Below are 21,535 nucleotides of genomic sequence, written 5' to 3' on the forward strand. Positions count from 1 at the left end.
AGTTCCTGAGAGAGCTACATGAGATACCTCGGGTAAAGTGCTTCACCCAGGTCCAGACATGATGAAACACTCCCTCATGAACACGTGCAAGAAGGCCCCTCTTTTTGCTACTTTTAGGTGTTCTAGAAAAGAGCTTTAAGATTTTAACGCTGTAATGTGAAATTAAAGGGACGTGAAGCTGGATCACTTCTTACTAAAGATTCACTTCCTAGTTTAAGATTGTGCCTTTCAGCCTCAGACATGCTTAGATCTCTTAGAATTCAGAGATCCTCAACCCCCAGGCCGAGCACCAGTACCATGGCCTCTTAGGAGCAATGGACTGACAGAGCAACTGAAGCTTCTTCATCTGTCTGTCACTCCCCATCGCTCACATCATCGCCTGAACCATCCACCCTCTGCCACCCCACCCCACCCCGTGGACAAATCGTCTTTCACGAAACCTGTCCCTAGTGCCAAAAAGGTTAAGGACCACTGACTTAGATGACACGATTATCTTGTCTTTACCAGTCATCATTGAAAGAGAAAGTGTTGGTTGGGTCCGACTCTTTGTGACCCCATGGACCATGGCTGCCAGGTTCCTCTGTCTGTGGAATTCTCCAGGCAAGAGTACTGGAGTGTGTTGCCATGCCCTCCTCCAGGGGATCTTCCTGACCCAGGGATCGAACCGGGGTCTTGTGCACCGCAGGCAGATTCTTTACCGTCTGAGGCACCGGGGAAGCCCTGTTAGGAGTAATTATATTGACGGAACCAGTGACAGGAGAGCAGTCCCCGTTGACCGGCTGTTTTCAGCCAGGCACCTGCTGCCAGCTGCACTGCTTTGCGGTCTCCCTCTGTCTGCCCCTCCCCGACTCCACCCCCTCGACTGGACTTTCCCAGGACATGGGGTGTGTCTTCTTCATGTTTGTGTCCTCCTGCCCGGCATGGTTGTCGCACTGAACAGACCTGAATCCTAGGCAGGGGCTCACAGGAGAAGCGAGCCGGACGCAAGCGTGGAGGGGACTCCAGCCGGGGCCTTGCTGTCCAGGAGGACCAGTCTCTGTTTCAGGCATTTCCTGAGTCCCCATTTATTGTAAAACACTGAGATAGCTCCTAAGTGGGTGAGAAACAGAATAACACCTGAATGCTGGTTGAGAAAGTAAGAAAGAAGTGTGAAAGAGCACAAGCATGGACATACTGGTACTATCCACTGTCCACATGTTAGGAGACACTGGCCCTAACATAAGTGCACACTTAAGTGTACAGTGTCTGTATTCAGCGCACACCACGTCGCTTATGATTCAGGATCATTGGTAGAAGGGGCAGGGAATTTGGAACTTTGCATTTTATTTTCCTTAGATACTAACTTCGTTCTAGCAGTTCAGGGAGAGAACTGACTGACATCAGTCTGTGTGTGTGTTCCGTGTTGCCAGGGACACCACGATTGTCAACCACTCGAGGAATGGCAGCTATGGCGAGAGCTCGCTGGAGGCCCACATCTGGCAGGAGGAGGAGGAGGTGGTGCAGGCCACCAGGAGGTGTCAGGACATGGAGTACACGTAAGGGACGGCCGTGCCCAGCCCCCCGGGTCCCACGCCTGCCACCCACCTCACAAGCCCAGTGGGGCCACCATCCCGCTGTGTGCACTCGTCTCCAGCCCCTTCCTGTTCTAGATAGCCTTCAGCTTGAGCCCTCCAAGTTTGCATTCCAGGGAAAGAGTCCTGTTAACAAGGGGCCTGGAGCCCGAGGTCTCTGGGAGCTAATTTCATGTCAGATGCAGATATTTAGGTGGAGGCTAGTAACAAGAATTTAGAAGCCCATGTGTTTTCTGGGTGTCTGTCTCAACAGCCTACTGGACATTATCAGCTAGACAGAGGGAAACATCATATGTCAGAGTCTCAGAGTTTTTGAGCCAGTATTTATATATTCCAGCCAGTAATAAAGAACATATGTAGCCAATGTGTTTTTCTCCTGAAGTAAACAAGAAGTCCTCCAGCAGGCTTTGTGACATCGCAGAGCTAGCCTGCGGCCCACCCCCAGCCCTCCCTGTTGAGCCCTGGGAAGCTGAGCTTCTCATTCTGCAGAAGTGAAAATAGGACTGCATGGCTGAGTCGCTGATAAGCTCAGCAAGTTACTACTTAGGTTGTGAAAAAGAACTCACATGTCTCCTGATTCTCATCTTTGACCTTCAGGGAGGAAAACAACATCTTCTCACAGAAAACTTGTCCATTTCCCGAACCACCCCTCCCTCAGAAAATAGGCAAATTGACTGTCCTGAGCAGCCCACCCTGTGTGAGGCTTGAGTTTGTGTGTGTTTCCCCGTAGTTCCTTGCACCCTTCCTACTGCCAGGCTTCTAGACACACTTCAGTCCAAGATGTCCCTGCCAGGTGGCCACACGCACTCAAACTGTGTGTCCTCGGGGTCCCAGAGCCTCCTAAGGGGCCAGAGAATGTGTCCCCTTTTCAGGTACTACAAAAGATCAGTCTTCTACAATTGGAGATTGTAACTGAAGACATAGGCAGCAGTTAACTCTGTCCTTGGAATTATAGTTAAAATCTATGGGGTCCTGAGAAAAATACAAATATCCCTGTCATTCCATGGATTTTGATCATGACTGTTTTGTTTTCTTACACAGTATTAAAAATCTCCATGCCAAAATCATAGAGAAGGACGCCATGATTAAGGTCCTCCAGCAGCGATCCCGTAAAGATGCCGGGAAGACGGACTCCTCCAGCCTGAGACCCGCCCGCTCTGTGCCATCCATTGCAGCAGCCACCGGGACTCACTCCCGCCAGACCTCGCTCACCAGCAGCCAGTTGGCTGAGGAGAGAAAGGAGGAGAAGACCTGGAAGGGAAGCATAGGTGAGCCCCACCCCCTCAACAAGCCCCGCCCCTCCCAAGCAAGCTCTGCCCCTCTGCAGGTCAGCCCCACCCCCTCAACAAGCCCTGCCCCTCTGCAGGTCAGCCCCACTCCCTCAATAAGCCCCGCCCCTCCCCAAGCAATCCCTGCCCCTCTGCAAGTGAGCCCCACCCCCTCAACAAGCCCCGCCCCTCCCAAGCAAGCCATGCCCCTCTGCAGAGAGCCCCACCCCCTCAACAAGCCCCGCCCCTCCCCAAGCAAACCCCACCCCTCTACAGGTGAGCCCCACCCCCTCAGGCAAGGTCCTCCCTCCATAAGTGAGGCCCACTCACCCCCAGGCAAGCCCCACCCCTGCATAGGTGAGCCCCTCCACTCCTCATGTGAGCCTCTGAAGAGCAGGAGTCACACAAACACTGAGGCACCTCAGCTGGCCAATGGAGTTCAGACCCCCTTGTGAAAGTAGGAATTTTGAGTATCTCCAAGTCTCAGTTTACTCACATGTGAAGTTCGGTTCCCTCGCTCAGTTGTGTGCGGCTCTTTGTGACCCCACGGACTGCAGCACACCAGGCTTCCCTGTCTTTCACCATCTCCCAGAACTTGGCTCAAACTCATTTCCATCAGCTCGGTGATACCATCCAACTATCTCATTTTCTATAGTCCCCTTCTCCTCTTGCTGTCAATCTTTCCCAGCATCAGAGCCTTTTCTAATGAAAAGACCTTCTTATCAGGTGGCCAAAGTATTGGGGCTTCAGCGTAAGCATCAGTCCTTCCAATGAGTATTCAGGAGTGATTTCCTTTAGGATTGACTGCTCTGATGTCCTTGCTGACCAAGGGACTTTCAAGAGTCATCTCCAGCACCACAGTTCAAAAGCATCAGTTCTTCAGCACTCAGCTTTCTTTATGGTCCAACTCTCACATCCATACATGAGTGGATGATTGGAAAAACCATAGCTTTGACTATATGGAGCTTTGTTGGCAAAGTAATGTCTCTGCTTTGTAATATGCTATCTAGGCTTGTCATAGCTTTTCTTCCAAGGAACAAGCATCTTAATTTCATGGCTGCAATCACCATCTGCAGTAATTTTGGAGCCCAAGAAAATAAAGTCTGTCACTGTTGCCATTGTTTCCCCATCTATTTGCCGTGAAGTGATGGGATCAGATGCCATGATCTTAATTTTCTGAATGTTGAGCTTTAAGCCAACTTTGTCACTCCTCTTTCACTTTCATCAAGAGGCTCTTCACTTCTTTTTCACCTGCCATCAGGGTGGTGTCATCTCCATATCTGAGGTTATTGATATTTCTCTCAGAAGTTTTGGTTCCAGCTTGTGCTTCACCCAGCCCAGCATTTCTCATGATGTACTCTGCATGTAAGTTAAATAAGCAAGGCGACAATATGCAGTTTTGACCTACTCCTTTCCCAATTTGGAACCAGTCCATTGTTCCATGTCCAGTTCTAACTGTTGCTTCCTGACCTGCATACAGATTTCTCAGGAGGCAGGTCAGGTGGTCTGGTATTCCCATCTCTTGAAGAATTTTCCACAGTTTGTTGTAATCCACACAGTCAAAGGCTTTAGTCTTTGACTAAAGTAGTCAGTGAAACATAAGTAGATGTCTTTTTGGAATTCTCTTCAATTTTCAATGATCCAAAGAATGTTGGCAATTTGATCTCTGGTTCCTCTGCCTTTTCTAAATCCAACTTGAACATCTGGAAGGTTCATGTACTATTAAAACCTAGCTTTGAGAATTGTGAGCATTGCTTTGCTAGTGTGTGAGATGAGTGTAGTTATGTGGTAGTTTGAACATTCTTTGGCCTTGCCTTTCTTTGGGATTGGAATGAAAACTGACCTTTACCAGTTCTGTAGCCACTGCTGAGTTTTCCATATTTGCTGGCTCGCAGCATTTTCACAGCATCATCTTTTAGAATTTGAAATAGCTCACCTGAAATTCCATCACCTCCACCAGCTTTATTCATCTTGATGCTTCCTAAGGCCCACTTGACTTTGCACTCTAAGATGTCTGGCTCTAGGTGAGTGGCCACACCATCGTGGTTATCTGGGTCATTAAGATCTTTTTTGTATAGTAGTTGTGTGTATTCTTGCCACCTCTTCTTAATATCTTCTGTTTCTGTTAAGGCCATACTGTTTCTGTCCTTTATCGAGCCCATCTTTGCATAAAATGTTCCCTGCCATCTCTAATTTTCTTGGAGAGATCTCTAGTCTTTTCCATTCTATTGTTTTCCTCTATTTCTATGCATTGATCACTGAGGAAGGCTTTCTTATCTCTCCTTGCTATTCTTTGGAACTCTGCATTCAGATGGGTCTATCTTTCCTTTTCTCCTTTGCCTTTAGCTTCTCTTCTTTTCTCAGCTATTTGTAAGGCCTCCTCAGACAACCATTTTGCCTTTTTGCATTTCTCCTTCTTGGAGATGGTTTTGATCACGTCCTCCCACACAGTGTTACAAACTCCTGTTAATAGTTCTTAAGGCACTCTTATCTATCAGATCGTGTCCCTTGAATCTATTTGTCACTTCCACTGTATAATCGTAATGGATTTGATTTAGGTCCTACCTGAATGGTTTAGTGGTTTTCCCTTCTTTCTTCAAGTCTGAATTTGACAATAAGGAGTTCATGATCTGAGCCACAGTCAGCTCCAAGTCTTATTTTTGCTGACTGTATAGAGCTTCTCCATCTTTGTCTGCAAAGAATATAATCAGTCTGATTTTGGTATTGACCATCTGGTGATGGCCATGTGCAGAGTCACCTCTTGTGTTGTTGGAAGAGGGTGTTTGCTGTGAGCAGTGCATTGTCTTGACAAAACTTGTTAGCCTTTGCCTTGCTTCATTTTGTACTCTAAGCCCAAAGTTGCCTGTTACTCCAGGTATCTGTTGACTTCCTACTTTTGCAGTCCAGTCCTCTATGATGAAAAAGACATCTTTTTTTGGTTTTAGTTGTAGAAGTTCTTGTAGGTCCTCATAGAACCATTCAACTTTAGCTTCTTTGGCATTTGTGGTTGGGACATAGACTTGGGTTACTGTGATACTGAATGGCTTGCCTTAGAAATGAACAAAAAAAAAATCTCATTTTTGAGATCGCACCCAAGTACTGCATTTCAGACTCTTTTGTTGACTATGAGGGCTACTCCATTTCTACTAAGGGATTCTTACCACAATAGTAGATATAATGGTCATCTGAATTAAATTTGCCCAATTCGATCCTTTTTAGTTCACCAATTCCTAAAATGTCAATATTCACTGTTGCTATCTCCTGTTTTACCACTTCCGATTTATCTTGACTCATGGACCTAACATTCCAGGTTTCTATGCAATATTGCTCTTTACAGCATAGGACTTTACTTCTAACACCAGTCACATCCACAAATGGGTAATTGTTTCCACTTTGGCTCAGCCTCTTCATTCTTTCTGCAGCTATTTCTCCAGTCTTCTCCAGTAGCAGATTGGGCACCTACTGACCTGGGGAGTTCATCTTTCAATGTCATATCTTTTTGCCTTTTCATACCATTCATATGGTTTTTCTCAGTATTCTTCTGAAGTATACTGAAGTGGTTTGCCATTCACTCTCCAGTGGACCATGTTTTGTTAGAACTCTCCACCATGACCTGTTGGTCTTGGGTGACCCTACACAGCATGGCTCATAGTTTCATTGAGTTAGAGAAGGCTGTGATCCTCGTGATCAGTTTGGTTAGTTTTCTGTAACTGTGGTTTCCATTCTGTCTGCCCTCTGATGGATGAGGATAAGAGGCTTGTAGAAGCTTCCTGATGGGAGGGACTGGCTGTGGGGGAATCTGAGTCTTGCTATGATGGGCAGGGCATGGGTCACCAGTTGCCTGCCATGGGAACAGGGGCTCTGGCTGCAGCAGACCTGGGAGGTGTGGGGTCTGAGCCCCACCATAGAACCACCGAGCAGACAACCCACAAACTGGAGAACAGTTATACCAAAGAAGTTTTTGCACTGTTGCGAAAGTTCTGGGACCCAAACCAGATTTCCCAACCTGGGGATCTGGCAAAGGGACTGAGAACCCCCAGGGAATTTGACTTTGAAGGCCAGTGGGATTTGATTACAGAACTTCCACAGGACTGGGGAAACAGACTCTTGGAGGGCACAAACAAAACCTTATGTGCACCAGGACCCAGGAGAAAGGAGCAGTGACCCCACAAGAGACTGAGCCAGACCTGTCTGTGAGTGTCCAGGAGTCTCCAGTGGAGGTGTGGGAAGGATAATGCATCATACTTTGGTGGTGGAAGCAAAGGCCACCCCACCAGTCACTGTTAGCCATGAGTTGACTCATAATCATTATCATTATTACTGAAAGCTAAGGTGTCTTACACTATAAAAATTTTTAGTAGGAAGAAGACGTTGAGACTTCAGGCCTCTGAACTTGGTTCTGCCCCAGACCAGTGGTAGGACTGCTCCACCTCTGCTTCTGTGTCTAGAAAAGCTGGGTGGTGTCTGGAAGTGTCTTCCCTGCTGTCCCGTATGGGGTCATTGCAAGGCCAAAATGACGTACTGGAGAGAAAGCACTTTGCAAGCAGTGCTCTCACATAAGGGGCTGCTGGTGGTATTTTGTTGGATTGTTGTTGCACAGGCAGAGTTTGGAAGAGTATTCTGCAAATGCTGTCATAGCCATGGACCGGTTTCCTAGGGTGATGGGGACCAGCGGCCCAGCTCGCTGAGTCAGAGAGGATGAGACAGAGCTGCCCGGGTCACAGGCAGGACTCCCAGTCACACGTCCTCTGCTCTTGTCCCTGACTCTGCAGCCCCAGGGGCCTGGCCCTTCTTTGATGCATTTCCCTGGGTCAGAGTGTGTTTTGTTTATCCGTGGAACTGAGAGCCTGTTTTTGTCAGCCCAGGACAGTGGAGGAGCCTGGCTGCTTCATGTCAAAGGGGATAAGAGCTTCCAGGAGGAAGCTGACAGACTTGGGGGGGAATCAAAGGCACCCAGCCGCTATCTCCTTTTGAAGTCCCCCCATGGGTTACTTCTGTAGGCCCTGCCCTCCAAGGAAATGCACTTCAAAGAGGAGGCATGTGGACAGCAGCTAGGATCTTCAAAGTCCCTCTCAAGGACTCTTAGCTCCCCTCCCCATTTACAGAGCCTCGGCAGTGGTGCTCAGGTAGACTTGGGAGGGGACTCAGCACGTGCTCCTCTCCCATAGAAACCTCTCTGGCAGAGGCCCGTCTGTGACATCCAGGCAGGCAGGCATTTCCCTGGGGGCTGCCCGTACCTCTAACATTTGATGTATCACAGCCAGGCCTGGGAGCGGAAGACCTGGCCGCAGGAAGAGCTCCTGTGTTCTCTGCACTCGTATTTCCCCTTGTTACTGTGATCAGTGTCCACTTGTCACAAGACAAGAGTGGAGCCCTCCCACTGCAGAGGAAGGCACACGTTCAATTCCCACAGACCTCCTGCACGGGCCCCACAGCGTTTCCACTGTCTCTTGTCTGAGAGGCTCTGGAAGGAGGCAGATCCCTGTCTGATGGCTCAGGGGCTCCCAGGTGAGATGACTGACCAGTGGCTTAGTTGCACAGGAATACCCTTGCTAGACTTGGGCTCTCCACGCAGGAGTAGAGTGATGAGGTGGAAAAGGACACAAGGTGGACTTAAAGGCAGGCACCTCTGGCTTCAAATGCCATTTCTGCTACTTCTCCACTGTGAGACACTAATATCGGCCATTTCCTTTTCTATAAAACAAAAGAGAGCAACAGGACCTACCTCATACGAACTGAGATGATGTCTGGGAAGCACCTAGTGAAGGCTTCTTGCTCCTCAAGGTGTGGTCTGTGGGCCAGCACCACCAGCATCACCTGGGAGCTTCTTAGAGAAACAGAAGCTCAAGGTGCCCCGCTGACTTGAATCTTCATCTTAACTATATCCAAGTAATTGATGTGTGTGAACACGTTGAGAAGCATCGCTGTAGACAGACTGGATTGAGTTGTGTTGCATTATGAATGGGCACCCTGAAATAGCCCTACCAAGGAGACTGTGTGAACTTCGTTAAATGAACAGACACTTGATTGTGCTTACTGCACTTTCTGTAGGCTGGTGTGAAGTGCTGGCACTTTTCTGAATGAGGGCCGTACTTCACTATTAGAACAGTTGCTGTGCTGTCCAGCTTGCAGAAAGACATTGAAGAAACGGGGCACGTCTCGCCTCCCTTTTGCCCAGCTGGCCGCCCTCTTCCCACCCTGAACGCTTTGGTCTTGGGATGGGTGGGAAGAAAAGAGCTGAGCCGCCCTCCCCAGGAACTCAGCTGGCTTCCTGCCTCTTAGAAGACATGGCTCTTCATCACAAGGAGCCCTCTGGGGAATATTGTACACAACTCTGTTGCTGTAACCAGGAGGCGTGCTTGTTTTGACCCAGGCCCTGGGGAGACAATTCATTACCAGAGAGGAGTAGAGTTGGGGGCTGTTAGGCAGAGCAGCAGGCCAACAGGGCTGTGTCTAGGAGCAGAGAAGCCTTCAGGTTTTCTTAGACACGCCACCACTGCTCAGGACTAGCCCTCCTGGGTTGCATATGGAAAGAAAGCATTGTCTCCAGAAAGCCTTGCAGGAGTGCCCCTGCCCCTCGACACTCTGCCTGTAAGGTACCTCTTCTCCCTTCTTTCCATAGCATCCTCAGAATAGTAGTATCCTATCATTTGTTATATTATAACCAGTTTATGTGACAGCTCCTCCCCTGCCCCATGCTAGGTTTTTTGTTTTTGGTTTTTAATTGGGGTATTCAGTTCAGTTGCTCAGTCATGTCCGATTCTTTGCGACCCCATGGACTGCAGCACGCCAGGCTTCCCTGTCCATCACCAGTTCCCAGAGTTTACTCAAACTCAGGTCCATTGAGTTGGTGATGCCATCCAACCATCTCATCCTCTGTCATCCCCTTCTCCTCCCACCTTCAATCTTTCCCAGGATCAGGGTCTTTTCCAGTGAGTCAGTTCTTCGCATCAGGTGGCCAAAGTATTAGAGTTTCAGCTTCAACATCAGTCCCTCCAGTGAACACCCAGGACTGATCTCCTTTAGGATGGACTGGTTGGATCTCCTTGCTGTCCAAGGGACTCTTGTCTTCGCCAACATCACAGTTCAAAAGCATCAATTCTTCTGTGTTCAGCTTTCTTTATAGTCCAACTCTCACATCCATACATGACTACTGGAAAAATGATAGCCTTGACTCGATGGACCTTTGTTGGCAACGTAGTTGCCTTATAATGTTATAGTTTCTGCTCTACAGGAAAGTGAATCAGCCATCCATATACATATTGTCCCTCCCCCTTGGACCCCCTTCCCACTGTGACCCCTATCCCATCCACAGAGCATGGAGCTGGGCTCCCTGTGCTATACAGCAGGTTTCCACTAGCTGCCTCTTTTACATGTGTGTGTAAGCTCAGTCATGTCTGACTCTTTGGAACCCCATGCACTGTAACCCGCCAGGCTCCTCTGTCCATGAGATTCTCCAGGCAAGAATAGTGGAGTGGGTAGCCATGCCCTCCTTTCAGGGGATCTTCCCAACCCAGGGATCAAACCCAAGTCTCCTGCATCGCCTGCACTGGCAGGCAGACTCTTGGCCACGAGTGCCACCTAGGTGTGTATGTGTGTCAGTCCTGATCTCCCAGTCCACCGCTCCCCAGCCTGTACAGACATCCATTCTCTTCGCTGGCATCTGTATCCCTGCCGAGCCGATGGGTCTTGCTTCTTGAGGCACGGTACTGAAGAAGCTGTTCTTCCACCCACAGGGCTGCTGCTGGGGAAGGAGCACAATGACCACGCATCCACCCCCCTGCTGCCCACCCCCTCTGCCGCCACACTCTCGCCCCCAACCCCCGGCACGTCGGCCAGCAGCGCCCACGCTAAGACGGGCAGCAAGGACAGCAGCACGCAGACGGACAAGAGTGCCGAGCTCTTCTGGCCCGGTGTGGCCTCCCTGCCCACGCGCAGCAGGCTCAGCGGGACCCCTTCCAACAGCCCCGTGCTGAAGCACCCCGCGGCCAAGGGCACAGCAGAGAAACTGGGTACGAGGTCTCCACCTGCTCTCACACTCCATAGAGCTCCCTGTCCTGTCAGGGGTGGGAGAGGGGCTTCTATTGAGCTGGGGAGGGAGCCAGGCTACCAACCTACTCTCACTTATGGGTTATCTTATGGTATGGTTGGAGAAGGAAATGGCAACCCACTCCAGTATTCTTGCCTGGAGAATCCCATGGACGGAGAAGCCTGGTATGCTATAGTCCACAGGGTCGCAAAGAGTTGGACATGACTGAGTGATTTCACTTTCTATAGTATGGTTACTTTGATGCATTTAGGCTCTGCAAAGTGTTAGTCGCTCCATCGTGTTTGAATCTTTGCAATTCTATGGACTGTAGCCCACCAGGCTCCTCCGTCCATGGGATTTTCTAGGTAAGAATACTGGAGTGAGTTGCCATTCCCTTCTCCAGGGGAGCTTCCCAACCCATGGATGGAACCTGGGTCTTCTGCAGTGCAGGCAGATTCTTTGCCATCTGAGCCACCAGGGATGCCCTAGACTCTGCAGGCTCTTTATTATTCTGGAATTGAAATATGTGTGCTTGCACGCTAAATCACTTCTGTCATATCCCACTCTGTGACTCCATAGACTGTAGCCCACCAGGCTCCTCTGTTCATGGAATTCTCCAGGCAAGAATACTGAAGTGGGTTGCCATTTCCTACTCCAGGGGATCTTCCTGATCGGGTATCATGTCTCCTGCATTGGCAGGCATGTTCTTTACCACTAGCGCCACCTGGGAAGCCCTAAAATGTGTGTAGAGACTCCTAACTTATTACCATATTTAAAGAGCACAGAAAGTGCATTTGTCCTTTTAGCATATGTTTAATAGCTAGCCCTTCCCCAGAAGGTGTGCAGACAAACCCTCCGAGGGATGTTAAGGAATTAGTCCCCCCAACTCCCCCACCCTCCGTATGTTTGGGAGCTGGTACCAGGTACCAGGTCCATCAAGAGCATGAGGTACAGAGATGTTGCCTTCAGGGTGTTTACTCATCAAGGATTCAGTGTCGACTGAAGGAGACACTGATTCAGTCCCGATTGACGCAGAAGGTAGATTTAGGGTGGGTGAAGTGGCCCAGCACTCAGGCCAGTTCTGAGGAGTTGCTTTCAAACATTTAAGAGAAGACAGATTGGGAGGAGTTTTGCAATGAGTCCAGAAATGTCCTTGGAGAGCGTAGACTTGGCTTTGGACTGTTCATAGTTGTAGGGTGAGGATCCCTCTGCTCGGGAATCCTTTGGAGGAGGTGGGGGCTCCTGGGCATAAATGAGTTGTTTCCTCCAACGGGGTTCCCTATGTTCATTCTCCAAAATAAACAAGTATACATAATGTTGTTGATTTTTGGAGATGTAATTCTTGGGATGCCCCTTTGCCAAGAAGGCAGGGAACCGGGGAGGGACCTGCCTCATTGTAGGCACTTGATAATGTAGAGGAAAGGAGGGGAGCGGGGTGGGTGAGGTCCCCGCACAAAGTCCTAATGCCCCCTTCCCCCGCTCAGACCTCTCCCTCACGTTCTGGTTGTGTTCTTTGTGTCTGAATCCCAGGCCCAGGCATTTAGCTCTGGTCCGCCAAAGCTGGGCTCTGTGGCCTTAACCTGTGTGCGCCGGTGGTGGTGGGTGGTACTTGAAGTGGTTCCATTTTAGAGCGAGCTGGGTAGGCCTGTGGTCCTCCTGGGGAACGGGCCACTGATATGTCCCTTCTGTTTGGCAGAGAACTCTCCCGGCCACGGAAAGTCGCCTGACCACAAAGGCCGCGTCAGCAACTTACTCCACAAGCCTGAGTTCCCCGACGGGGAGATGATGGAAGTTCTCATCTAACCCTGGGCTCCCTGTTGAATTTAACAGTGGAACACCGAGGCGCAAGGAACGTGGCAAAGAGAAAGAAAGATCATGAAGGTTGCGGATGGGAAATCAGGGATGGTTTGAGCAGATAAGGATTTCAGATTAGTGAGAATTCTTTTTATAAATGTTAAAACAAAAACAGAAGACCTACATGACTGAAGATGAAGAGGATGCCGTGGATTTTTCCCGCTTACGGTGGAAGAGAGAAGATGCATGTAGGTTTGGAAACAAAGAAGATCTAGGAAATGAAATTTTTTCATTGTACAGAAAAATGTACCTCTCGGGGAGGGTCTGTGTACACCCACGGTCTGGTTATAAACAGATAAACCTGAGCATGGATCTTCCTTGGAATACGCCCATTCTCCTTGCCTCTTAGCTTGTTTTGAGAAGAACCTCCTAGAAATCTCTCAGTCTGTCTTGACACAACGTCATTTCAACTGTGCCCTCCATGATGTGTCCTGTGAATGCGTGTGGGTGTGGCAGGGAGGAGAAATGTCCAGGGTGATGGAGGGTTTAAAAGGCCATCTCCACCTCTGTACCTGATTGGTTTGGATTTTCAGGAGGTTATGGGCCTTCTTGGCTTTTCTGCACTGAGCAGTATGCAGGATGGGAGCTTTCTGGTCTTGGGGTTCACCCCCGCTCACATCTCTGAGTTCATCTCTGTCTCTGCCTCATTCTCTTTCATTATACCTTTTTTCCTTCATTTTTTTCCCTCTTGTAATAAGCCTTGCAGGGTTCCTTCGGTCTGGGGTTTGCCAGAGCAGTATCTGATGGGTCATCATGCACAGTGACTAGTGGGACAAAGCCTTTTGGTGGCTTCCTGGCAGTTTCCTCCGCCTTGGAGGAGTTGGGCTACAGCAGTTGACCTTCTGACAGTGAACTTGGTCAGCTCCGATGAGACAGAGGATTCATGGCCACTGTGACGTCCTGCATTAAGCTCCTGCCACCACAACTTTCTCCCCTCACATCAGCTCTTGCGTGGAGTTCTGATTCTCCACCTCATTGCTCCGTTGAGGTAGGACTTTCAGGATTGCGCTCCAGGAACCAAGGGACACTTGACTTGGTGGCATCTAGAATCTCCCCTGGCACCTTGTCCCGCTTGCTACTGTTTGTGGCCCCTGCTCTGCCATCCCCTTGAATCCTTCTGGATGTAGTTGGTGAGCACACAGATTCTGTGGCTGTCAGCAGTCAGGTCCGCCCTGCTGGGGACTTGCTTCGTAACCTAATAGGCCAGTATCGATACAGTGTGGTTGGGTTGTTCAAGGGTTTAGTTCGAAGCAACTGGTCCAAAGTAAGACAGAAGCACCAGGTCCAAGAGCCCGGAATGAGTGAGGCCGTGGCCCCCTTTGCCCTGTGTTGTAGGGTTTTGCATCTGACGTCTCAGATGTCGGCTTCCTTTACAAACCTGGAAGGTGCTGGATCAGAGGAGAGAGGCTAGTCAGGCCATCAGATGCCCTTGTGGGGTTCTGATGAATTTGCTGCCTCCGGGCCAGCGGCATTTCTGTCACCCTGGGTCCTCATGCCCATGATCTGAGACTTTCTCGCATCCCACCCAAACGAAGCCCTGAAGACCCCATCACTTCAAAAAGTTGGCTGGGGTAGCTCCTTGAAGGGTTGGTTTTTGGAGTGTAACCTGGGTGCCTGCCTGCCTGCCAAGTCGCTTCAGTCATGTCCAACTCTGTGCAACCCTGTGGACCATAGCCCGCCAGGCTTCTCTGTCCATGGCGATTCTCCAGGCAAGAATGCTGGAGTGGGTTGCCCTGCCACCCTCCCAGGGATCTTCCCAACCCAGGGATCGAACCCGTGTCTTACGTCTCCTGCCTTGGCAGGCGGGCTCTTTACCACGAGGGCCACCTGTGGGGAGCCCTGTAACCTGGGTGAAGCCTCCCCAGATCCACATGGTAGAAGAGGGTGATGAGTGTGGGTGGAGGGAAGGAAACTGCTGGCTTTGCCCAGGAGCTTCTCGGAGCTGCCTGGTGGTCAGAATAAACAGAAGGGATGCACCTCAGGCCCAGCTCTGTGGGGGACTCTGTATCACACATGTTGCCTTCTGCGGTCCCACTTTAAGCGTCACTGAGGGTTGTGCAGCCTGAGGAACCAGAGTGGCTTTGCGGGGCCGAGCAGTCCCTGGTTCTGCCAGAGCGGTGAACCTCATGGGTGGTGCAGGGGCGTGGCGAGTATGGACACATGGGTGTGGTGGGGCAGAGAGCTCCCCGTCCTATCTCTCTTCTCTTTCACTTTCGACAAGTGATGAGGCTCAGTTGATGGCAGCCGAGTCTCTTAAGGACCTTTTGACCCCTGATTAATGTTGAGAAAGGAAAAGATTAGTATCTAGAAATAAGAGGTGCCCCCCCCACTGCTGTCCAGGCCTGGGCCACCCCAAATGTGAGCTGTGTCCCCCAGAAATGGGGGAGAGCCAGAGCCTCGTCTTTAGGCCCCAGCACATCTCAGTGGCAGCACAGGCACGAAGCTTGCTGGCTTTCCTCGGTCCCTGAGTTGCCAGGCCTGGTAACTCTCACAGTACAAGACGTCACCGTTTTTCTACTGTGCTGTGGTGTCTGTCCACCTTTTTTGCTTCTGACCTGCCTCCTCTGCAACAAAAGGGACTTACAGCTTTGAAATCTCTTCTTTTATGGCAGATTTCCGGCCCAGCGAGGGCCTCACTGCTCTTCATCTCTGTAGATTTCTCGAAGCCTTGCTTGCCTTTAGGAGAAAGCAGATACTGAACTCCCCCTGTGCGTTCTCGCCGTTGATGAAACATGATCTCATTGGATTTTTGGAAAAGAATCCTTACTCCATTTTTTAGTGCCAACTGTGTGCAAGCACTGGGTACCTTTCAGTGCATCCTCTGACGACATGGGAGCAGGGGCAGGTTTATATCCTTATTTCACAGAGGAGGAAACGGGTCCAGGGAGGTCAAGTCCCTTCCGCAGGAGAGACCAGCGTCTGGACCGAGGGTTTGGGAGAGCAGCCTTGACGTGGGCCGGACTGCTTCTGACTTGGGGGTGATGAGCGTCTTTTGGGGTCACACCTTGACCCGCTCCATCCCCTGTGCGTGTCTGTGTACATGTGCACACACAAGCAGCTCCCTTCTTCATCCCCCCGACCCTCCAAACTGCTAGGACTGCCCATAAACACAGCTTGGGAGTCTGTGTACTGTTACACTAGGCCACAAAGTCTGTTTTATAAAGCTCTTCTTTGCATGTAATCCAGAGGCCGGGTCTCCTCCAGAACATCCCAGTGTGGTGTCTGACCATGAACTCCTGGGCCCTGTCTCAGGGTGAAGGGTCAAGCCTTGGCCCTGGGTGATGATGACATGCCGGAGTCACCCTGCCTCCTCCTTGAGCATGTCATCTGGCAGTTTCCGCGTGCCACCCAGGGTACCGTGTGGAGCAGGCGATGTCGCTGCTTTCTGGCACTGATTTCCAAGTGTGTGCAGAGCCTTTCCTTGATGTTTTCTTCTCAGCTTGTCTTCGGCTTCCCACAGGTTGGAGGCCAGCCACAGCGTTGCACTGCGCCTGCTCAGAGCGGACACGCAGGACAGGGCTGCCGTGTCCCTCCCGGGACTTGGGTTGGAGGCAGAGAGTGGGGGCCCTTCTTTCTCTCTTTAGGTTTGCGGAGCTTGCTCTTTGGCCACTTGTGCGTTTGACTACACAGGACTTGGGCTGGGTATCCAGGCGTGCCGGAATGCCCCCTGCAGAACAGCCAGCCATCCCTGCTGTTTGTTGTCTCGCGGCTTTGACCTTGTGATGCTGAGTGCCAACAGTTAGAGATGTCTCATGCTTCATCCTCTGCAATGCTGGTGATTTAGTCTCTAAGTCATGTCTGACTCTTGCAACCCCATGGGCTGCATGTAACCCACCAGGCTCCTCTGTCCAGGGATTCTCCAGGCAAGAATACTGGAGTGGATGGCCGTTTCCTTCTCCATTCCTCCTTGGTAGCTGATGGTGATAGAAACTCCCCCCACTGCATCCTGAGTCCCAGAGCCTGGTGTGAACACAGACATGAGAAAAGGCAGGGTTCTAAGAGTAGGTGGCGGGTTGCAAGGTTTGGAGGCAGGGAGCTCACGTGAGCAGAGAGGTGTGTCTTCCAAAACAAAGTCCTACAGCCAGCATATGTGCCCTGGCGCCGGTGGGCGAACTTCTGTGTGCCCCCCGTGATCTCACACTCCTCCTGAGCCAGGGAGGATCATGGCCGTGATATGAGAGAGTCAGAGAGTCTTCTTTAACACAGAACATCCTGTCCAAAACTGCCCGCTTATCCCCAAGCTTGACGCAGCTGCAGTGTATGCTTTACAAATGTTTTTTCTCTTCTCATGTGTTTTTTTGTTTGTTTTTGCTAATTAATCAATGTGTTTAGAATGTCTTCATTCAACATGAGGGTTGTTCAGTGGGTGCCCCTTGTGTGTGGCTCCATGGAAGATGGGCAGAGTCATTAAGAAGTTACCAGAAGCTGATCAGCTGGGAGCATGAAAAGGTTAGCGCTTCAGTAAATAGATTTCTTCTGGACCTAATAAGCAGTTTTTTTTTTCCTCTCGCTTTTAAGTAGCACCCCCTTTTCTTGTTTGGTAATTTAAAGGTATCTAAAGACATGCATTTAAAAAAAAAAGACATGTATATATTGTCAGTGCATACACGAGATGTGGCTCTAAGATTGTATGTCGAGTTTCTTTTCTTAATATCCAAAAGATCCAAGTGTTTCATCTCACCCTGCTTTGTGAGACTCTTGCTGATGACTACAGTGCTGTCCAAGTAGAAACATTCTGTAAACACCTCTGTTAGGATGGATTTGGGGGCCTGACACGTTCCTCTGGTTATCCTTAGAGATGAGGGAGCATCATCCTTTGAGAATGGGTTTAAGATTGGAAATAAACCCAAGTCATTGACTCAGTTGGATAAGTAAAAATGGGTGATGAAGGTAAGTCACATCCTTTTAGCTCTTTCTTTTAAAAAAAAAAAAAGTCCCTAAGATGTTCCTGGGGATACTGCATCTTTGGACTCCTTTCAGAGTGACCACTTCAAAGGAAAACAGTAATCACTAGTACATGTAACTCCCAATGGATTAAAAAAAAAAAAAAAGCTGCTCTCTTGTCACGCCTTATACGTGTTCACATCTCTGCGTACACACGGATGTAAATGCACATTCATGAGTATCTGTCTGCCTCCAGTCGGAATTCCATAAAACCATGTTAGACTTAAGTGCATGTTATTGTCATATTAGGCCAAAACCGGGGTGTTTCTTTGTCGTGAAAGTTTGCTTCTTCACGGAATTAGAGCACTGTTTTCAGTATAATGGAACCCATATACAACGTTCTCTTGTATCAGCTCTGGAGTTTTGGTGCCCAGTGGTCTATTTCCATGTGGTTTACCTAGAATTCTGTTCACACAGAGACACCTATAAGTATTTATTACAAACTGGGATGTGAACAGACTGACCCATAGTGGTTTTCTTTGATTTAAGGTGTTTTCCCCCTTTGTAGAGCGGAATCTGGGACGTTCTGTGAGGCAGGGCGGGTCAGGCACCCACCTCGGCCAGAACCCTGCTGGCTTGGGTGCCACTGCGCTTCCTGCCAGGTGCGTGTGCTGTATTCTCTCCAGCAGACTCTGATGTATCATTGTGGCATCTTCGTATGGCTGGTCTGTCCTGGGGGGGCGGGAAGCCCAGAGCTGCAACGGCCGGATGGGTCTGTGTACAGAGCAGGGAAATTCAGGAAGACGGTTGTGTCCCCCACAGCAAATATTGATCCTGTTGGTCAGCCAAAGATTTTCCTATCCTTTGCTGCTTAAATTTGTGCCTTAATATTGTATATAATAAATGGATTAAAAAAAAAAAACAGTTCTTTCCCTCTCATTTGCTCTTTTCTTTCCCTAGGAACTTATGTACCCGGCGCTCAGTCAGTGTGGGTTGAATTTCATCTCATTTTACTCCTGGAGGCGGCCTCACTGGCTGTTTTGCTTCCAGAGGCCTCCAGTCCCCCACTGCACCCCTCCACCACCACCCCCTCCTTGTGGAACTCCTGCTCTGATCCCAAGGAGGAAATGAGTCATCCAGGCCACTGGAGCTTGCCATCCACCCCCTACCCACCCCTCCAGACAAGTACGGAAAGAGGAAACACAGGGACGTGGGCCCGGGAGATAGTGGCCACTTTGATGGCATCTGAGCGTCCCCTTGAGACGTCCCTGGGCCCTGAGTCTGGGCTGGGGTCAGACGTGTCTCTGCACCCCATGATGGATGTGGTGGATGTTGCTGCCTGGTTGGTCTCTTAGGGTCATGGGAAGTGTGGGGGGCTTCGGTAGAAGTCACGTGGTAAATGGTGGGGGCCTCAGAATAAATGCCGGGAGAGTCCCCAGGTGCAGTGCCGTCCCGAGGGGACAGTGGTCTGGGAACACTGTCAGGGAGGACAAGATGCCCTCTTTGTTCTCTAGTCCTGTGTCTTTTAGCAGAAACCTCTCTTGCCTACCCAGCCCACGCCCCCAACCCAGGCTTGGCAAAGGCTTCCTCAGTGTGAGCGAGGGGCCCACCTCCAGTCTGCAGTGATGGCTGTTGTGACCTGCATGTGTTCCTGCCTTCAGTCTTAACAACAACTTGGTTGGCCCCATTTTAAAGACAAGGAAACTGAGGCTCAAAAACCTCGGGCAAGTCACTTGTGAAAGATGGCAGGATTGGAACCCAGGTCTATCTGACCAGGAGCCCATGTACTTGGCGATAAAACATGGGTAGGGGCTGAGAGCTTGGGTTCTTACCTGTCCTGCCTTCTACCCAAAGGAGCTCTTCTCTGCGGGGACCCCTGGACCCCTGCATGGGTGCAGATGTGACGCATGAGAATAAAGGGCAAACTGGGCAGCCCCCAGCCTCCAGCTCCTGGCGTGACTTCGGGAAGACAGCTGGAGGACCCCCATGTCCTGGGGCTCAGAGGAGGAGAGGGGGGCTCCTGAGCTGGGCGCCCCGCTCTGCCATCTCCCTGCCCTAACCCCGTGCCTGCTGCTGGAGAGAGTCGTCCGCAAGCTCTGGCCTCTGTCCTGAATCCTAGGCCGGGGCCTCTGCACCGCAGGAAATAGTAGCGAGGCCTTTTAGATTGCCTGGGCTCATCGTAGTCAGGAGGAAGGTCCCAAATGAGAAATAAACCAGGAGCTCTGAAATGCCTTTCTTAAAATATACAGAGTTCAGTGATGATGAAATAGGAGCTTTTGCCGTCTCCCGGTTTCCGGTGCCCTTTTATCAGGCACCGCCCTGTCTCCCACATGCTCCCTTTCGCCGCTGCGTTCCTGGCAGGCAGACATCCTCTCTTGGCCGGTCTGTCTCCCTCCAAACTCCCCTTACGGAGCCCCAGAAGGAGACCCTCCCCATCTGATGTGGCTTTCTGTCAAACGGTGACTCTTCCCAAGTTCTTCGTGTGAAAACAGAGTATAGGGCTCGCAGACTATGTAGTTGGGTAATTAGGAGTAAAAGAAAGTGAATCTACCCACCACAGGAGGTAGCCAGAGTTTATCAGCAGCACGCCAAATCCTGGGGCTTCCCAGGTGGCTCAGTGGGAAAGAATCCACCCGCCAGTGCAGGAGACGCGGGTTCAATCCCTGGATCGGGACAATTGCCTGAAGAAGGAAATGGCAACCCACTCCAGTATTCTGGCCTGGAGAATCCCATGGACAGAGGAGCCTGGCGGGCTACAGTCCATGAAGCTGCAAAAGAATACAATATGACTGAGCACACATTATGTGAATCTTAGTCCTTGTGTTGGAAACATACTACAGCGCTTAAATCCTGATTGGTTTCAGCCCTCTGATTGAGGGAGGGAGGTCCTAACATTTCTGAGTTGGCTTTGGAATATTGCTTCTCCTTAGCAACCTCCGAGGGAGGTGGATGCATCTTCACCCCAGAGTTTCTGATGAGGAAATGCTTACGAGAAGCATGGTGCATGCCCGGCTGCAAGTCCTGCCCGGGCAGACTTCTCTAAGTCGTCCTTCTCCCCTGTACTATGTCATGGTTTTTTACTTTAACTGGTCTTATCTTTGATGGTTTGTTTTCTGCATTTTGTTTTTAATAGTTCTAGAGAGAATTGGTAGGCAAATGGCTAGTTGGGGAGTGGGGGAAGCATTTTTGAGGCTCTTTCGGAAATGTATGTCCAGCGGGAGGTCTGTGTGGATGGACAGACTGAATTCAAGCCTCTGGTCTGGTTGTAAGATAAGGACTTAATGTAGAGCAGCCTGACCATGTTTTGATGCAGGTACACCTAGGGGGCAGCACCAGGGAGAAGGGACCCAGTGGCTCAGATAGTAAAGAATCTGCCTTCGATGCAGGAGACAGGGGTTCAATCCCCTGGTTGGAAAGATCCCCTGGAGAAGGAAATGGCAACTCACTCCAGTATTCTTATCTGAAGAATCTCATGGACAGAGGAGCCTGGTGGGCTACAGTCCATGGGGTCGCAGATTCGGACGTGACTAAGTGACGTAACACTTTCACTTTCAGATGTGGTCAGAGGGCCCACTCTCAGGCCAGGATCTCACTCTTTATTTTGTCAGACAGGTCCTTAGCCCCCAGGACTTGGGGTCCAGAGATGCTGATGTAAAACTGAAGTACGTTTGTTTTGGCCAAATGAACTCATGGGCTGTTCCTGCTGGACGCCTCTGTGTGGGTTTCCCCAGACCTGGCGGCTTCCCTTCCCCCTCCTCTGCTCTGCTAGCTGTCGCATCCTCTCTGTCACCTCTGCTGGGAACCCAGGTCACCCGGTCCCCTCCCTTCCCCTGTTCCTGGCTACTCAGTCCACCTTCCCAGGTTGCCTCTCTGCTTTCACTCCCTCCATCCTCACAGCCTTAGCTCAAGACCTCATCTCTCACTTGGAC

At 50.3% G+C, this 21,535-nt stretch overlaps 1 protein-coding gene across 7 annotated transcripts in view; it reads left to right on the forward strand.

The window, feature by feature from the left end:
* The window catches only part of AMOTL1 (angiomotin like 1), a 197,438-nt gene extending 179,654 nt beyond the window's left edge, over positions 1-17,784 (forward strand). For 6 of the 7 annotated variants that reach the window (XM_027563867.1, XM_027563865.1, XM_027563872.1 and 3 more), the window contains 4 exons: positions 1,410-1,535; positions 2,613-2,839; positions 10,576-10,851; positions 12,565-17,784. In XM_027563867.1, the coding sequence (XP_027419668.1) occupies positions 1,410-1,535; positions 2,613-2,839; positions 10,576-10,851; positions 12,565-12,671 (736 nt within the window). In that variant the 3' untranslated portion in view covers positions 12,672-17,784. The remainder of the gene's footprint in view (positions 1-1,409; positions 1,536-2,612; positions 2,840-10,575; positions 10,852-12,564) is intronic. The other variant, XM_027563870.1, reaches the window with a different exon arrangement.
* The last annotated feature ends 3,751 nt before the right edge of the window (positions 17,785-21,535 follow it).

Source organism: Bos indicus x Bos taurus, chromosome 15 (assembly GCF_003369695.1).
Source record: "Bos indicus x Bos taurus breed Angus x Brahman F1 hybrid chromosome 15, Bos_hybrid_MaternalHap_v2.0, whole genome shotgun sequence".
In the NCBI taxonomy this organism is placed as follows: Eukaryota; Metazoa; Chordata; class Mammalia; order Artiodactyla; family Bovidae; genus Bos; species Bos indicus x Bos taurus.